Genomic DNA, 20,000 nt, shown 5'->3' with positions numbered 1-20,000 from the left:
GAGAAGAGAGAGGAGAAATGAGTAAGAGAGCCGAAGGGAGAGAGAGAGAGAAAGAGAGAGAGAGAGAAAGAGAGAAAAAGAGAGAGAGAGAAAAACAGGAAAAGAGAGATAGAGAAATAGAAAGATTTGTATGTATATATATAAATACATATAAATATATAAAGAGAGAGAGAGAGAGAGAGAGAGAGAGAGAGAGAGAGAGAGAGAGAGAGAGAGAGAGAGAGAGAGAGAGAGAGAGAGAGAGAGCGGAGACCCACGTGTGCGTACAATTCATATGTGCTACACATAGATATCGACGTTAAAAAAAAGCAAATAAGCTCCATAAAACATATGTCAGCACACAAAGCTATATAATAATACAGCCAGTGCACCCTTAACATGCACTGCGACAAACAAGCTACGGACGGGCTCTACAAACGGCGTATATCAAATAATCCACAGCGTCATGTATATTGTTCACCTACGTTAATCTTAGCTCTTATACAACCCCACCCCACCTCCACCCCAACCCCCACCCCCACTCCCAACACCCCCTTCCTAGCACCTTAGCCCATCTTCCTTCTAGAAGGAAGCTGGATCCAGAATCTCTGACGTCACGCGAATCCCGGCCTCTGATTGGCTCCCTCGGTGGGTGTGTGTACGTGACCAAGGGAAGGTGATCCCCGGTCCAAGGTCGGCAGGTTATACTGGGTTTTCATGATGTATAAATTATATATAAATAAACAAATATATACATGTGCATGTGTGTGTATATATATCTGTATCTATATCTATATCTGTATATTCTCGTTTTCTCTGTCATTATCTTTGTTGAAGTATAAGTGTGGGGAGGGAGAGAGGGGCGGGAGAGGTAGAGGTGAAGGTTAAGGGTAAGGGAGAGGAAGAGGAAGAAGAGGAGGTAAAAGATGGGGGAGAGGAAGAGAGAGAAGGACAGCAAAGTATATATTAAATAAATCAATTCAAATACCAAGTAAAGCTTCCCGAAGCACGTAATTCTATTTAATTACTTTGCTTTCATTCTTGCCCAGGGCAGCTTCACCGCCCACACAAAACATGTTCCCTCAAATAACAATTCATATATACACATCCGTAAAAACATCACAAGCGTTGACGTCTGAAATATCCAAAACTCCCTTTTCCGTATCCTACTCACTACATCAAATCGATATTTACGTCATTAATCTATAATTACGCTATCAATATTCAGTTTTTCCTAAATTTACATAACCAAACCGAAAAAAAAAAATCAAACAACCGTGCAAGTATGCAACGAAGGAATCCAGCCTTATCTGGCAATACTACTACAACACCCGATTGTAACCCCCGCTACCCCCCTCCCCCTCCTTAGACCGGACAATATTTTGGTAGTTCTTGTGTTTCCTGTTCAACTGCCAAGGGAAGGGGGGGGGGGACGCCCCTGCTGTACGCATTATCGTGGCCCGACGCAAACAAGATCCAAGGTCCGAGGATAAAAATAAAAGAGGAAAAATAAAAAGGAGCGAAGCTTTGGTTTTACTGATATGTGAATGTGTTTTTTTTCTTCTTCTTCTGGTAAATCTGTTTTTGTTGAGTTGACGTCTTTTGTTTTCGAAGGCATTTTACCCGCGTGATTTACGAAAGACGTATCCTCCGTTTCACCTCTGGCTGTGTCTTTGATATTTTTAAGCTGGGAGTGTTGCTTTTTTTCCGAATTATGCTATTAAAGTTGATATAATTATTAACCTACGCAAATCCAGGTCATTTAAACCCAAAACTAGGAAATTCCTGTATATATATCAGCTGTGTACAACACCTGCTGACACAGTTATTAACGCTATTCAAATGGTGATGACGTCAGTAGCGGCATGTCTTCTGATTGGCTCTCGCGAGGGGTGTGTGCGTGGCTTAACTGCGCAGGTTTGTGTGCGCACAAGTTGGGTAATGATGCAATACTCTTCTGGACATGAATATTTATCGCATCTCGCCTTTGTTTGAGGAATATATTAACCTTTTTTTTCAAATATAAATTCGATATATCAAGAAAACCCAAAACTATCCTACTAACTTCTCCAGCTTTCAACTTCCTGGAAGTTTCTCTGCTGCGATTTCCCAACCCTCCCTTTGTGTTTGCTCCCTCTCTTCTTCTTCTCTCTCTCTCTCGATCGTCCTTGCCATCTCCCTCTGCGTTATCGTTGTGAAACACTCGTAATGAAAGCGATATCTCGCAATGATCTTTCCTCGCCTTTTGCACGCGTATGAACAGAAATGTCCCTCTGAAATGCGAGGATATACAATTTTGTCTTCTGTTTTCCTACATCTTTCTCCTCTTTTCCTTTTTTGTAACCTGGCAAGGTCGTCTTCACTTTGCTCTCAAGTCGTCTAAACAAGCCAATTCGTTCTGCCAATCATAGTATACTTTGCAAATGCATTCCTGCCTGTCTGTCTGTCTCTTGCTCGCTCCCCCAAAATCTTCGTGTTTTCTCAGACCCTATCAACCTTTCATAATATAAACCCTACAATAATAAAATCTTATCTACCACCCTATTAACATGTTCATCCTCATCAGCATCTTTAAGCTATCTTCTCCCCCCCCCCTCTTATATAATAAATACCCTATAATAATAAAACCCAATCTATCACCCTATAAACATGATCATCCTCATCAACATCTTTAATCTATCTGCCCCCCCACCCCCCACCCCCCGCCGCCCACCTCTCCAGCTGATCTCTCTCTCACCTCAAGATACCATCCAGAGGTCCTATCCAGGAGCCATTCGTACACAGTAACCCCACGCAGTCCGAGACATGGGTGTGGGGGGGGGGGGGGGGGGGGGGGGGGGGGGTCACACACACACAACACAACACAGGGGGGGGGGGGGGGGGCCACACCCCACCCCAACCTCCCCACGTTGGGGGGGGGGGTGCAAGGTTGGGCGGGCTGGGGCGGGCTGGGGTGGGGTGGGGTGGGGTGGGTCATGACTCTAACATGCACTAGGAAAAAAAATGAAAGATTGCGTCTCGGTTTGGGCGGCAGGTCTAGGGGACAAACGGGGGTCACAGGAGTTGGGTATACGTGCTTTAAGTCCTGTGAATATCCAAGGGGTCCGGGGGAAAACATGCTTGCTGGTCAAGCCCCCGGGGGTTGCTTGGGTTTGGTGGTGTGCCAAAACGCGCTTACGTTTCCACAGTCACATGCAAATTTCATACATACACATACAAACACAAATATACATATACATGTCTACTAAATAAATTACTGTACTTGTAAAGGTAAATAAATACATCAATATACACATACATATCGATATATTCATTCATTTCATATATATAGATATATATATAATCTATATATATATATATTATATATATATATAAATATTATATATAAATTATATATAAATTATAATATATTTATATATATATAGTATATATACTATTGTATTTATATATATATAAATTAATATATATATATATATTATATTATATATAATATATGTATATATATATATAAATATGAATAGATATATATATATATATATATATATATATATATATATATATATATATATATATATATACACACACACACACACACACACGTGTGTATGTGTGAATAAATATATATACCATATATATATCCATAAAAAAAATATATCATATATAATATATAAATATAATATATATATATATACTATATATTATATATATATATAACTATATATATATAAATATATATATGACACACACACACACACACACACATAAAGAAACTTCAAAAAATCAACACGGTCAAAAAGAAAGAAAGAAAGAAAAACAACGAAGACAAACACCGTACAGACAGGACGAAGAAGAGGAGGAGGAGGAAGAGGAAACAAAATCGACTAAAAAAAAAAGAAGTCTATCCCAAAATAGGAAGCAGGGAAACGGACACCAGGAAACGTTACGCGTGCATCAAGACGTCAACACAAGGCTACCTGCAAATTCTCATTCTCTTGGGGAGATCGGAGAGAAAACAAAAGGACGCACAAACAAACACTTCCGCCACGTATACCTTGAGCTAACAATATATGACGTGTCCGCTATCTATAGGCATTTAAGAGAGAGAGAAAGAGAGAGAGAGAAAAAAAAATGTTGAATGGAGTGTCAAAATAAGAGCGAGTGCCGCGTGTCAACTCGGGCGTAGAGTTGCCGGTTTGGCTATTTGCGAGAACAGGGGGGATTGTTTGGCACTGCCCTAACGCTTGGCCTTCGCTCTACCGTACTTCCTGAACATTCTGTACCCAGTGTTCATAATTGCAGCGGCTTTTGCACTTATAATCATGCAATGTTTTTTCCTGTTGGCGCAGTAATATAGTATTTAAAAAAAGAACAAAACAAAAACATGATAAAAATAATTATAAAGATAATGCTAATATTACTAATAATAGTAGTAGTAGTAGTGCAAAAAACAATAATGATAATCATAACAATAATTGCAGTAATAGTGTAATAGTAATAATAGTAATAGTAATAATAATAAAAAAATAATAATAATGACAATAATAATAACAAAAACAAAAAGTGATCACTGATCACTATAACTACCACCAAAACAACAACACCAAAGTTAAAATACCAAGAAAGCACACTTCCACAGGTCACGTGGAATAGCAAAGAATCTTGAGTCGATATCCCTGACATGTAGGATAGGGGTAGGGGTAGGGGGGGATAGGACAGTGGTAGGGGAAGGGGAAGGGGAAGGGGAAGGGGAAGGGTTGGATTGTCGATCATGTATTGATGAATCCTTGACCCTGGCTTATTAAAGGGGTATAGAGGAAGAGGAGGAGGAGGAGGAGGAGGAGACAAAGAAACAGAAAAAGAAGGGGAAGGAGAAGAAAAGAAAAGGGACAGGAGAAGAAAAAGAAGGGGGAGGAGAAGAAGCGAAAGAAAAAGGAGAAAAAATAAAGAGGAGAAAAAAAGCAGGGGGAGAAGTAAAAAGGAAAAGGAAGAGAAGAAAAGAAAATGAAAGGGGAGGAGGAGAAGAGAAAGAATAAAATGGGGAAGAAGGAAAAATGAGTAGGAGGATGAGGAGACCAAAAAGAAGTAAAGTGGATTGGAATAGGGTTGGGGAGGGGAGATGGAGTGGGTAGGTCTAAAAGGAAATTGGGTGAGGGGGTGAGGGGTGACGGGTCACTATCCGATTTCCCTTATTATCCCCTTTCAATCAAGATGATCAGGATTCGTTTGTAAAATTCATCATCGAATCCTTTCCTGACTTACCCTTCCCCCTCTCCTCATTTCCCTCTTGCTACTTCTTATCCCTCTTCTTCTTATCGCCAGTCAGGGACGGAAGCGTCAGGAGAAAGCCCCCCCCCCCCCCCACGTACACACACACCTTGGAAATCTTGCTCAATGAATATATTTGTACACATACGCACATGCATACACATATGCACGCCACCACACATACACACTTGTTCTGCAAGTAATCATGCCTAGCTGTACTGACACAAAGGATCTTATGAAAGTATTCCCTGTGCATGACCTCCTTAATTAAATACATGAACACACCATGTCCACTCACTCTCCCTACCTTTGCAATGACGTAACTCAATCAACCCCAAACAAACCACAGATAACGACATTAATACACACGCAAACAAACACATACAACAACAAACCTCAAAAACAACAAAGAACACAACCGTCTTTTGCCCCATCCACTGAAAAGGAAAATTCTTGAAGTTGCTTCAGATTCATCCCATTTCGAAAGATTTCCCGTGTAATGCAAGACCGATTAATTATCAGCTTGGATACAGAACATGAGGCGGGTCGAGCGAGTAACGATGACAAACATTTCACGCGTGTGGGAGGCCCAGGTGCTCGGCCAAGCCACGGCTTAATGTTAAAATATATTGTGGCTAGTTTATCGTCACGCACATGTGTATCTTTTTAATTCATTCATATCATCGTTACTAGATCAATATACCAACACAAATCATAAACGTAACCATAGCAATAATAACATTGCGTATGAATACACCAGATATAGATAACAACTAACAATATTGACTCGATGATTACGTATTTATCATGAAAAAAAAAAATCAGAACCAACTAGAAAGGTGGCCAAGGCTATAGGGGGTTCCCGAGTGCGTGATGCCTTTGTTTCCATAACCTATAAAACCTTTTCCTAATTTTGGTCGTTGAGATATCGAATAACAAACCTCACCATGATTACGTCATCCGATTTATCAATCCTACTTACTTCCTTCTCACATGTTTTCCGTCAAGCGTTACAATAAGCGTCTTCTCATTTCTAATTTCATACTTTTAAAACTGACGATTTAAAAAAAAGTATTTGTAGAGGTTTAGAAACAGAAACATTAATATATATTACAACTAACCCTACAACTACTACTCCTATTAGCGCAACGACAATAGTAATTAAAAGCCAACAAATAATTCCAATGTTCCGCCAACTCTTCGTAATAAATATATGCGTTGTTTTGTTGTCTCGACGTGAACTTTAATTTCTACAATAAATGAAAAATCTACTAGCAGCCAACTGATAATAGTCAGATAATAAGATAATAGTCACTGCAAAGTCTACTCCGATACAACCTATTTCAGGACATATGTTCTCGGAAGCCTATTTTTATTCCGGCGGCTGGCAAGATTACGATAACGACCAGATTTGCGTTTATGAACCGATCATAAATCGTAGGAAGGAAAAAAAAATAAAGATATCAATTTGAACAAAATCCAAAACCACATAACTTCCGTATTAGATATAAGAACGACGAAACAAAATTGGCTCTCCTGCACACGGAAAAGTACCCAAATGCAGGTCAGCGCCACGGCGTTAAGGCTCCTCGAGGGAAGGAGGGATAAGGGATAAGGGAGGAGAGAGGAGAGAGGAGAGAGGAGAGAGGGAGAGAGGGAGAGAGGAGAGAGGAGAGAGGGAGAGAGGGAGAGGAGAGAGGAGAGAGGGAGAGAGAGGAGAGAGGAGAGAGAGAGAGGAGAGAGAAGAGGAGAGAGGAGAGAGGAGAGGAGAGAGAGAGGGAGAGAAGAGAGAGGGAGAGGGGAGAGAAGAGGGGGGGAGAGAGAGAGGAGAGAGAGAGAGAGGGGAGAGAGAGAGAGAGAGGAGAGAGAGGGAGAGGAGAGAGGGAGAGGAGAGAGGGAGAGGAGAGGGAGGGAGAGGGAGAGGGAGAGGGAGAGGGAGAGGGAGAGGGAGAGGGAGAGGGAGAGGGAGAGGGAGAGGAGAGAGGAGAGAGGAGAGAGGAGAGAGAGAGAATACACCCTCAATGAGTTTGACACACAACTTGGCACATGGTTGACGAAAATAAAACTCACGAGATGGCTGCTCTTCTCTCCCTCTCTACCTGCCAACACTGGTCAGGAATTCGCAATCGTAATTCATCAGGCTGTATAACTCACTCTCACTCTCACTTTATGTAATAAGCAAGCAGAATACTAACTTGCATTTACTCTACAGCCAAAGCAATACTACTGAGAATAAAAATGAAGGAATAAAAAAAAGGGGAAGAGAAGACACTGAACACAAAATGCCCAAACACTAGTAAGTGCTATGAAGGGCAAAAATGTTAGAAGAAGAAGAAGAAAAAGAACAAAAACAAGAAGAAAAAGAACAAGAAGAAAAAGAACAAGATCAAGAACAAGAAGAAGAAGAAGAAAATCAAGGGGAAAAAAATACAAACAGAAGCAACCACTCCTGGAAAAGAAAAACCTTAAAGACACTTACAACAAGAAGTAGAGGCCCCAGGCGGATCCTGCACCCCAGACGTTTGGTGTAACTCCTCTGTACAGTCCTTTAATCCCCTCATGTCTCAAGATCTGACCTAGAGCCTGAGTCAGCCCGGTGTAGTGAGGCTTTGCTGCTGTGGCTGAAGTGTCACTGACTGGAAGGTAAATGGAAAGAAAAAAAATTATGCTAAGTTAGAAAAGAAAAAATTATGCTATGTTAAAATTATATCATTAAGTTCAATTATTTCAAATGCACTTTCTTCAGTATTAGGGCCATGATATCACAGTAAATAATGCTATTCTTCCAAAAGCAATAAAGAACGTTTGATCTTAACACCATTTAGTCACTTTATAAAGTAAAATGGTGATTTACTTCCATTATACAGGGACAAAAGACAAGTAGGTATTTTTTTTCTCTGCACACTTTTAACACTGTCATAAGATACCTACATCTATTTTTAGATTCTGGCCTGAACTGGTACAAACTGGTACAGTGTTTGCAACAGTTCTAGAACACAATTAACTCTTTCAATAATATTTGTAAATGTATTATATATCATGAATAATGTATATAAACAGAAGCACATACTAATCTTTTCCTACTATGACTATGATCAAAGGTATATATCAATGTTTCTATAATTAACCTGAGCAATTGGTTAACATTTCAACTGCATGCTAACCTCATGAAAAAGCATGCATCCTAGACAAAATTGCCCTATGAACATTTTTTCCTCCTTTCACACCCAAGATCCCATCTGTTCACCTATCAACTTTCTAAAGCTATCATCCATGACCAACAGGAAATTATGACCAGAAAACTTAAATGCTTTTATTAGTCCTATATTGCCGTGCAAATCAAATTCGCACAACACAGCTGCTGTAAACTATGAAACAATGAAGTGATTCCGAGGATGGAAAGTCCTCTAAAATTATGCTAGTGTGCTCTATAGGTGTATACTGCCAGTTCTTTTTGATCTGTGTGTCTTCTTTTAATACTGTGGCTGGATTTCATATCATCATCTTCATCTATTTTAAAATGTGACTTCCACTTTAATTGTGAGATTATAATTACTGCTGTCAACCATGTACAGTTATCTTTCAAGTACCCGTGTTGGTGACTAAAATACATACTTTGTTAATTCTGTTACAATACAATAGTTGTTTAAATTGAGCTTGTATGGTAAAAATAGTTTATTTGCTTGACTGCTTCACAAAAATTAATTAAGAAATTATCATACGAGCAAAGAAAATTGTAATATGGTGTTCCGAGGAGGAATTGTACTGATTTTTCTATAGCTTATATAGGTAAACCTAGGAAAGAATTTTGCTAGTATATTTAACATCTGGAACAACTAAAACCAAGCATGGAATACAAATTGTTTCAGTCACAATTTTTAATTCAGCAAAAGCTGAACGAATGGCAGGACAAAGACACAGAAGTGGAGATGTGGAAGGCCATTATAGGATCCGGGGGGATGCGGAGAGCGAAGCGGGGCGAGGGAGGCCTTAGCAGGTTGAGAGCGAGTGGAGGGTTGCTTGGGTGATCATGACAATGGAGGGCGGAGGTCGAGGGGGGTGGGGGGGAGAGTGTGAGTGAGAGGGGCGACGTGCCGGGGGAGGGGAAGGGGTAGGGGGCAGAGGGGGTGGGGGGGGGGGGAGTGGGGTTGAGAGTGGGGGGTGTGTTGCTAGGATCTGGTGCGAGCTTAGAGTTCGTGATTCTTGATTGTGCGGCTCGCTGATCGTGTATTAGTACATCTGAAAAAAGAGCTCGTGACATTTGTTTTGTGAGTTTTTCTCTTTTTTTCTTATTTTTTGCGAGGGTTGGGTGGTCTTTGACTAGTGCGTTAGTCTGCGGTCATACGAGTAAAAATATTATACCTTTCATTTTCTTTGCCATTTCCTCACGTACTACCCTGGTTCCGTTTCCAAATGCCATTCATACATTTATGATCATGAACTTAAAAATATTGATGCATGCAACATCAAAATTACCTGCATCTTTTATTTTATCATCACATTTTTTCTCTATTATGTTGGTCTATGAAAACTAACAGGAAATTCCAGTAAAATATTCACTTTATCAATTTTGTATCACTCTATTTTATTACATTTTTTTTTTAAAAAAAAATGCAAAAAATTCATGCTTACAGACGGGGCTAAATTAGCTAATGAGGAAACGATCTACTAGAAAAGTCATGTAAGAGCCGCGGAAAAGTGTCCCCCGGGCAACGGTTAATCGAACACTAGTGAGAGAAAGTAATAGTAATTAAAAAAATCTTCCTTACTCTAAAAAGGTTTAAATAGCGGGTATGACAAATAACAGCTCTCATAACCACAATGTAAAAATCAGTAACCGTCATTGAACATCTCCTCTAGCCTATACAATCAGGAATACCACATACATGCTATACGAGGAATTTATCAAGCATGAGTTGCCGAGGATCAAACAATTTCTTTGATACACTAGCCAAAGAAGCCTAGCTTTCCATCTTTCAATATCAATTAATGATATTTTAAAAAACACTTCGTATCCCAAAACCATTGAAAACAAAGACCAGATGTGTACTTTATAAAAAATAGCTAGGTTCTACAGCAAATTCCAAAGTCTAATTAAAACATATACATTATTACCATATCACATATTACCAAAAACCCCTAATCTGACTTTCAAATGTTTTAAAAGCACATTTTCGAAGCCATACACACCCCACTTACGTAAATCCCCTTCAACATTTCCCCTTCTCAGTCAAGGTCGACACGTGGAGACTGGAGGAGGTTCAATGACGAAATACAACACCGATAACGAACTTTAATATTACCAAGTCCATTTACTTTAGTTTAGGCAGATATGCGGCTAGTGGACACTGTCCAGATATATCTTGAGTTTTCTTTGTGATCAGAGGTAAGATGGGGGGGGGAGGTTCCGAGAATTAGATTGATAACCTTGCACTATTGAGATGCAATATTGATCAGGACTCTCCCACCCGCTTTCCCCTTCACAAAAGGTACTTAGCTTACGAAATAACTCTTGAAATGATAGATTTGAACCACTTACCTGCAAATCTGATCTTGAGAAGGTCCAGAGGATGTAAAATGAGCGTGGAAGCGACTCCTCCCGACACACCAGCGACTAGATGCTCGTAGCGAACCCCAGCAAAGGGGTTGTTATACTTCTTTGAGCGACTCATTGTAAATATGATATTTCCTGCTTTTCACTATCTAACGTAAAACTCAATAGCTGTCCTCGTCACAACAGTCATGGTGTGTAAACCTTAGCACATGATAGAACGTCCACAAGGGGAAGGAAGACAGGAGAGGGTTAGTTAACCATCCGACAGCCGGCAAGACTCGCTATCGACTGTGATGGAGGGAGAGACTCGACCCCCGTTTCTCTCTTCTCAGATGACGCAATCTTTTAAATCCTTATCTGAAATAAAGGGAAACAAAAAGTTACAATTGTGGTATTAAGAGGAAGGAAACTTTACATTAAGTGTGTTTTTAGAAATTATTTGGTTATAATTTTCATTTTTCGAAGAAGAACCATCGGCCAAGTTCAAAACAAAGTGATAACTCGGAGATTCAAAAGCGAACAAGAGGCGATGGCGCACATCATTCGTGTTAAGTGAGTATTTCTGTCCTTATTGAAGAAGTTTGATGGATTACTAGTGTGCAATAGATACCTTAAAGTATTTATGAGGGGGAAAGATTACGTGATTTACCATACAATTGGTTATTTTAGGGGAAAATTACAATTAGCTTGAGATAGGTTTCGCTTCGAAGTCGACCATCCATGACTTGTTCATTTTCATATTTTTCCGAATCGTTTTACGGAAAATAGTCATGTTTGAATTTATTTTTTAGATAAGATAATAATTGTATTTTATGAATACTATTGTGAAATAATCATCAGCTAACTGCATAATCAATGAGTAACAATAGAAGTAACAATAAAGACAAAACAATATTTACACTGAAATTGACACGTCAAATTGTTTAGTATTGAAAGCGAGTTCCAATTAAATAATACCATTCAGTTATCAGGATTTGTCTCACGTATTTTATTTTGAGACTTAGAGCAAGTATACTTTAGGTCGTTTTCCTTTATATTCTGTTTTTATTCTCTGGCTCTTTATAATATTGATTAATTATATCATGACTGTGACAATGGATTTTTTTCCTAGCTTCTTGGGAAAGAAAGAAATATGAATTTTAACTCGATAACATCATAATTCAAGATAAATAATGTCGTCATCGACTGATTTATTATGAGTATTTAATCTCTCGAATTTTTAAGTCAGATGCCTTAAGTCAAATCTTCAAAGAATAAAGTTCATGATTATGGTTCCATTCCCCTTCAAGAATCTGATACTTGTGACAAAGCAAAACTGCAACAATCAATTAATCTAGTGTATCCCATTTTATCGACTTTTACTCTGTCTCCAACCTCTCCTCTTTCGTCATTGATTGTATCTAATATGATATACTAAATCCTGTGGTTATATGTATTCATAAGTACCTGTAATTACATTCATACTATGATTCAAATGTATCCTCTATATGGTTATGAGAACATACCCTTTTCAATATGGCCTCAATCTTCAGATTTGACAACAACAAAAAAACAAGATTTTTATGTGGTTACACATGCATGAGGAATTTTGATGGCAGTTTCGAGTTCATATATTTATGGATGCATATACTAATACTTTATGCGATTGTGCATAAATGAATGAGTCTGATACTTATAGTTGTATCTATGATCAGTGTTTTTCAAAATGTCAGTTATCCCCCAGGTATCTAGAATATTCCAAGGTGTTTGCAGGCTAGTTTCATTTTCAGATAAAAGGAATGTTTTTAATAGTTAAACATTAATAGATGATATCAAGTTTAGTATGTTCTAGCCTAAAAATACCTTTTTAAATTCAAGAGATAAGAGGGGAGGGGAGTCTATTTATTAATGATGGATTGGTCTAACAAATGATTAGTTTCAGAAAAAGGGTCTGCTACTCATGGAACTCAAAAAAATTGAGAATCATTACCGTAAATTAATGGCTAGATGTATGTGTGTGTGGGTGTAAATATAAAGTTTTATTTTAAATCTGTTTTTAGTTGTTTTAAACTGTTTACAATAATTATGTAATACTGTTGATATCTGGCGTTTTGCTTGATCATTGAACGGAATCAAAACATATTTTTACTTTGTAATCATGGAGTTTTTAGAAATGCAAGCTACCGTTAGGAAACAATGTGAACATATCAAATAAGGAGTTTTTTGTTACTTGATTAAATTGACTTTATGAACATGAAATATGTTTATATTATTTAAAAGATAAACTTTTATTTTGTATGTCATAGATATTAAAATGTATAACAGATATTAATGTGTCTAAAGTATTCTGAAGTTCTTAAGCAAAGAAAATGATCAACATGTCTTTACAAAGAAATACTTGCTCCACTGATAAGTACAGCCATCAGAAAATAAGTTACTGAGGTAGAAGTGTGTGCATGGATGCATGTGTGTTTATATGTGTACATACATACACGCTCTTACACATATATGTAAAATTACATAAACTTGTATGTAGGTACAAGAGCAATAGAATTGATGTGTGTGTGTCTGACTTGAATCCATTAGGTGTGGAACATACATTTATCTGGAAGTATGTGTGTGTGGAAATATATATGAATATATAAATAGATAAACAAATATGTTTGTACATATGTATGTGTGTGTATATATATGTATATATGTAAGTGTGTATATATATGTAAGTGTGTATATATGTAAGTGTGTATATATGTAAGTGTGTATATATATGTAAGTGTGTATATATATGTAAGTGTGTATATTAATACACAATAAGTGTGGATGAAGATAGTATATAAGTGTGTACATATATAATATACAGTCTGCATAGTATATAATATGTACATATATGTAGCATATATAAAGTGTGAATATATACGTAAGTTATATATATAATATTATATAGTGTGTATATATAATATATATATTGAATACATGATATATACATATATATATACATATATATTAATACATAATATTATATCTAATAATAAGATATATACATATAATAAAATCATAATATATATATATACATATATATATATAATATATATCCATATATATAATATATATATATACATATATATCATATATACATACGTCTCTATGAATATGTATCTATATATACATATATATTATGTATATACATATATACAAAATATATATATATAATAATATATATATATATTATATATAATATATATATATATATACATATGTTTATTGTATATACATATATTTGTATATAACATATATTTATATATATACATATAAGTATGTATATGAATACATATATATATATATATATAAATATAATATATATATATATATATAAACATATATATACATAATATGTATGTATCTATGCATATATATATAAATATTAATATATATATATATTCATATACATATATGTATGTAATACTTGCATATATATAAATATGATATATATAATATATATATATATTATATACCTATATGTATGTCTATATGCAATATTAGATGGGTATACATATATATATGTATATATACTAAAAATATATATACATATATATCTTACATATATGTATGTATATAAATAATATATTATATATAAACATATATATCACATATACATATATCTAGTATAAATATATACATATACAAATAGATATAATATATAACATACACATATATATATATATAGTACACATATACACAGATATTTATATATATGATATATAATACAATATATATATGTACATATATAGTATATATACATATACATATATATGTAGATATATGTTTAATATATGAGTCAGATATTTGTATATATGATATGTATATATGTATGTGTTATGTATCAGTATATATGTAGTGTGTATGTAATGTATATATAGTATGTGTTGTTATGTAATATGTATATATATGTAAGTAGTATATTAATCTATGTGTTAGTAATGTATATATATATGATTTGTATGTATATGTATATATAATGTATTATATGTATATATATATATGTATGTATATTATATATATAATATATGTATGAATATGTATATAATATATATGTATGTATATGTATATATAATATATATAGGTATGTATATGTATATAATATATATATAAATATATATATATATGTATGTATATGAAAATATATATATGTATGATATGTATATATATCTATATATATATAATAAATATTTATATGTATGTATATGTATATATATAGTATGTATGTATATGTATATATAGATATATATATATGTATGTATATGTTATATATATATAGATATAATATGTATGTATATGTAAAAATATATATATTTATATGTATGTATATGTATAATAAGTATGTATATGTATAATATATATATGATGTATATGTAATATAGATATATATGTATGTATATGTCTATGTATATATATTTGTATGTATATGTAATATATGTAGGTATATTATATATATATGTATGTATTATGATAGATTTATATGTATGTATAATGTATATATATATGTTATGTAGATGTATATATATTTAGTATTTATATGTATATATATATTATGTAAATGTAGATATATATTATGTAATATGTATATATATATGTAATGTATATGTTATATGTATTTATAGATATGTATGTATATATATATATATGTTTGTATATATATATATACTGTATATATATATATTATATTATATATGTATATATATATATGTATATATATGTATTATATGTATAGAAATGGATGTATATGTAGTAGGTATACTATATGTAGTATATGGTAGTAGTATATATATGTATGTAATATGTATATATATAGTATGTTATATGTATATAATATGTATGTATAGTATATATATATATGTATGTTATAGTTTACTATATATTGTATTATATGTATATATATGTATGTATATGTATATATATTTTAGTTATATGTATATTATATGTATGTATTGTATAATATAATGTATTATGATGTATATATATAGAATGTAATGTATATTTATATAAATATATGTATGTATATGTATTTATATATGTATGTAATTATATATTGATATGTGGATATGTATATTATATATATGTAGTATATGTATATATTATATTATGTATATGTAATATATATATGTATGTATAATGTTATATATATATATGTATGTAAATGTAGGATATAGTATATGTATGTATTATGGTATATATAATATAGTGTTGTATAGTTATATATATATGTAGTATATGTATATAGAGATATATGTAATGTATAAGTATTTATATAGATATGTATGTATATGTTATACTATATATATATGTATGTATATGTATATATATATATATAATGTATGTATATGTATACTATATATATGTATGTATATGTAATATATAGATAGGTATGTATATGATAAATATATATATAATGTATTATATGTATAATTTATGTATGTATATGGATATATATATATAGATTATATGTAGATATATATATGTATGTATAATGTATATATATAGATGTATGTATATGTATATATATATAGGTATGTATATGTATATATATATATATGTATGTATATGTATATATATTTATTATATGTATGGATATGTATAAGATATATATAGTATGTATATGTAATATATAAGATATGTATGTATAGGTATAATATATATATATAGATGTATGTATATGTATATATATCTAAGAATGTATGGATATGTATATATATATATATGTTGTATATGTATATATATTATATATGTATGTATATGTATATATATATATATATATGTATGTATATTGTATATATATATATATATGTATGTATAAGTAATAAAAAAATATCACTATGTGTATGTATATATATACAGGATAGAAAAAGTAAACTATCTATATAGATGTATGAAAATGTAATATATTAAATATGAATGAAAACTGTATATCTAATCTGTCTTAAACACACACCCATATGTATATATCTATGTAAGAATAATAACGAACACACACACTGTACATACACTACACCTACACACACACTGTCACCACATACATAGTCACTCTACACACACATGAAAATGTCAAGACATACAAACCACTCTAAATACACAGTACACACCCACACTGACACACTCTACACATACACAACACTCACACAAACACAGGACATCTGTACACATATCACGACAACCCCACACATACATACACATACACTCACACACACACATACAGTACACCATACACACACACAACATACCACACACATACACACACACGACCTACATACTACACATACACACACACACACCATACTTAACACATACCACTACACACACCCACATACATACAGACATAAACACACACTCATACATACACAGACACACACACACACATTCATACACGAGACACACACCACACACCAGCATACCATACACACACACACATACATACACACATACACCACCCATACACACACTACACACACACATACACATACACACAACACTCACACATAACACAACACATACACACACACACACCAACAGACACATACAACATACACACACACACACAAACATTACATACCATACACACACCACACACCATAATCGACAAACACATACTCATACACACACACACACACACACACATACTTACACATACACTCACAAACTCAACATACATACACCATACACATCAACTCACACACACACATACACAGTAACACTCACGCACTCACCACACACCCACAGACATACATACACATACAGCGTGTGACACACACACTCACACACACACAACATACAGCGATAACACCGAAATCACACACACACAACATTACACATACATATCACACACACACTCACACTCACTCACACACATACATACACACAACACCACACAACACACATTACATACACATAACACACACACACACACATACATACACATACACCACACACACACCATACATACACACCTACACACACACCCACACTACATAACACGATACACACACCCACACATACTACACATACACCCACACACACATACATACACATACACTCACACCGAGCGTACATACATACACTATGACTCACACACACACATATATACAGTACCACAACACACACACACCTATATACATACACATACACACCCACACACATATTATACAGACCACATACACACCACACACCACACAATATACATACACAACACATACACACCACATATTCACACATACACCACACAAACTATACAGACACATACACACACACACACATATACATTAACAACACACTCAAACACTTATTCATACACATACACACACAACAATACAATTACCCATACACACACACTCCTAACATAGACATAACAGAGTACACAACACACACCCACAGATACAGACACATACACACTCACACATATACCATACACATACCCACACACACACATATACATACACATACACACAACACACACTTGACATACACATCTTACATCTCACACCACACATATACATGACTCAAGACACACACACTCACATATACAGACACTGACACATCACAACACTCTTATACATACACGATACACACACTCACACAAGTACATAAACATACACACACACACAAAATACATGACACATACACACACCACACAATATACATGACCAACTGAATACACACTCACACATATACATGTCTAACCTATCACACACTACCACATAAATATTATCACTACACACACACGATAACATAACATACACATACCACACAACTCACACCTATACATACACTAGACACACACAAACATACACATACTATACCTCACACAACACATATACCTACTAGGCACCAGTACACACACTATATACATACACTTACACACACACACATATGACATACACATACACACACACACACATATACAGAGTACACAGTCAAACACAACCACACTTATAGTCTGTCACATACACACTCACACACACATGATGACAGTACACTGACACACACAACACACAGAATACAGTCATACTCACACACCCAACACATATACATACACATACACACACACCCACATAATACATACACATACACTTGCACACACACACTTATAGCATAACACAGGACACACCACACACCAGTATACCTCTCATACACACACACACACACATATACATCACACACCACACACATCACATAGAACATGAACATACTCACACTCTCACAAATACTGACACAGTACACTCACAAACCCATACATAGTACCACACAGAGATCAGTCTCTGTACCGTGTCTAAACTAATCTATCTCTCAATCACACTCTCCCTCCACCCACGACACACCCATTCCTCCGTCCCCTATCCCCTACATACACCCACACATCCATCATATATCTTTCAATCCATACATACGTCCCAAAACAGATTACACCAATACACAAACAAATGTTTTTAAAAATGCATAATAAAATCTGCGCATTGGTAAGAAAGAAAAACATTGGACGAGGAAACTTTTCTCGGAATAACCCTTGGGAAGTCCAACAGAGGAGGGCAACTCCGTGAGTAAGACCTCCTCCTCCCCATCCCCCCCCCTCTCTTCCTCCACATCTGCCCTCAGCCTCATCTCCTCCCATCCTCAGCCTCACCTCCTCCTTTCCACACCCTCACTTCATACCTAACCCCTTCATTTGACCCCCCCCCCCTCTATTTCCGCCCCCTATCACCACGCCCCTCATCCAACCCATTCGCCGATCCTTATCCATCACTCTGTAGCAAGGCTGACCATAGTGCATTTTGAGGGGGGGGGGGGGGGGGCTGCTAGGGGTGGATGCTGGAGGAGGGAGGTCGATCAGTTCCTCATCTTTCACTTGATTTTTTTTCTTTTTCTTCTTTTTCATTCCTCTCTTTCTCTCCTTCTCTTATATCCCTTTTTTATATGATTTTCCTTGTTCATCGTTTCTCATTGTCTCTTTTTTTCTCTCTTCTCTCTCTCTCTCCTTATCTTCCCTTTTCTCTCACATAATTCTCTCTCTCTCTCTCTCTCTCTCTCTCTCTCTCTCTCTCTCTCTCTCTCTCTCTCTCTCTCCCCTCTCACCCCTCTCTCTTCCTCTCTCCTCATCTCACCTCCTCTCTCTCTCTCTCTCCCCCTCTCTCCTCTTCTCCCCCCCTCTCTCCCCCTCTCTCCTCTTCTCCCCCCCTCT

The 20,000-nt window shown here is 35.1% G+C and overlaps 2 protein-coding genes across 2 annotated transcripts in view; one reads left to right on the top strand and one right to left on the bottom strand.

Moving 5' to 3' along the window:
* The window catches only part of LOC122255885 (solute carrier family 25 member 32), an 82,315-nt gene that overhangs the window by 25,043 nt on the left and 37,272 nt on the right, over positions 1–20,000 (bottom strand). Inside the window, exons 2-3 of the mRNA XM_043020244.2 lie at positions 10,784–11,155; positions 7,724–7,880 (exon numbers count right to left, since the gene is read on the bottom strand). Coding sequence (XP_042876178.1) covers positions 7,724–7,880; positions 10,784–10,916 — 290 coding nt within the window. The 5' untranslated portion in view covers positions 10,917–11,155. The remainder of the gene's footprint in view (positions 1–7,723; positions 7,881–10,783; positions 11,156–20,000) is intronic.
* Positions 11,270–20,000, top strand: part of Pask (PAS domain containing serine/threonine kinase) — a 111,330-nt gene continuing 102,599 nt past the window's right edge. The window contains exon 1 of the mRNA XM_086533820.1: positions 11,270–11,350. Within this exon, the coding sequence (XP_086389946.1) occupies positions 11,328–11,350 (23 nt within the window). The 5' untranslated portion in view covers positions 11,270–11,327. The remainder of the gene's footprint in view (positions 11,351–20,000) is intronic.

Source organism: Penaeus japonicus, unplaced genomic scaffold (assembly GCF_977035675.1).
Source record: "Penaeus japonicus unplaced genomic scaffold, GWHDUDI00000001_assembly GWHDUDI00000040, whole genome shotgun sequence".
NCBI classification, from domain to species: domain Eukaryota; kingdom Metazoa; phylum Arthropoda; class Malacostraca; order Decapoda; family Penaeidae; genus Penaeus; species Penaeus japonicus.
Note: the sequence above shows the minus strand (reverse complement) of the source record. Positions and strands in the feature narration are given on the sequence as shown.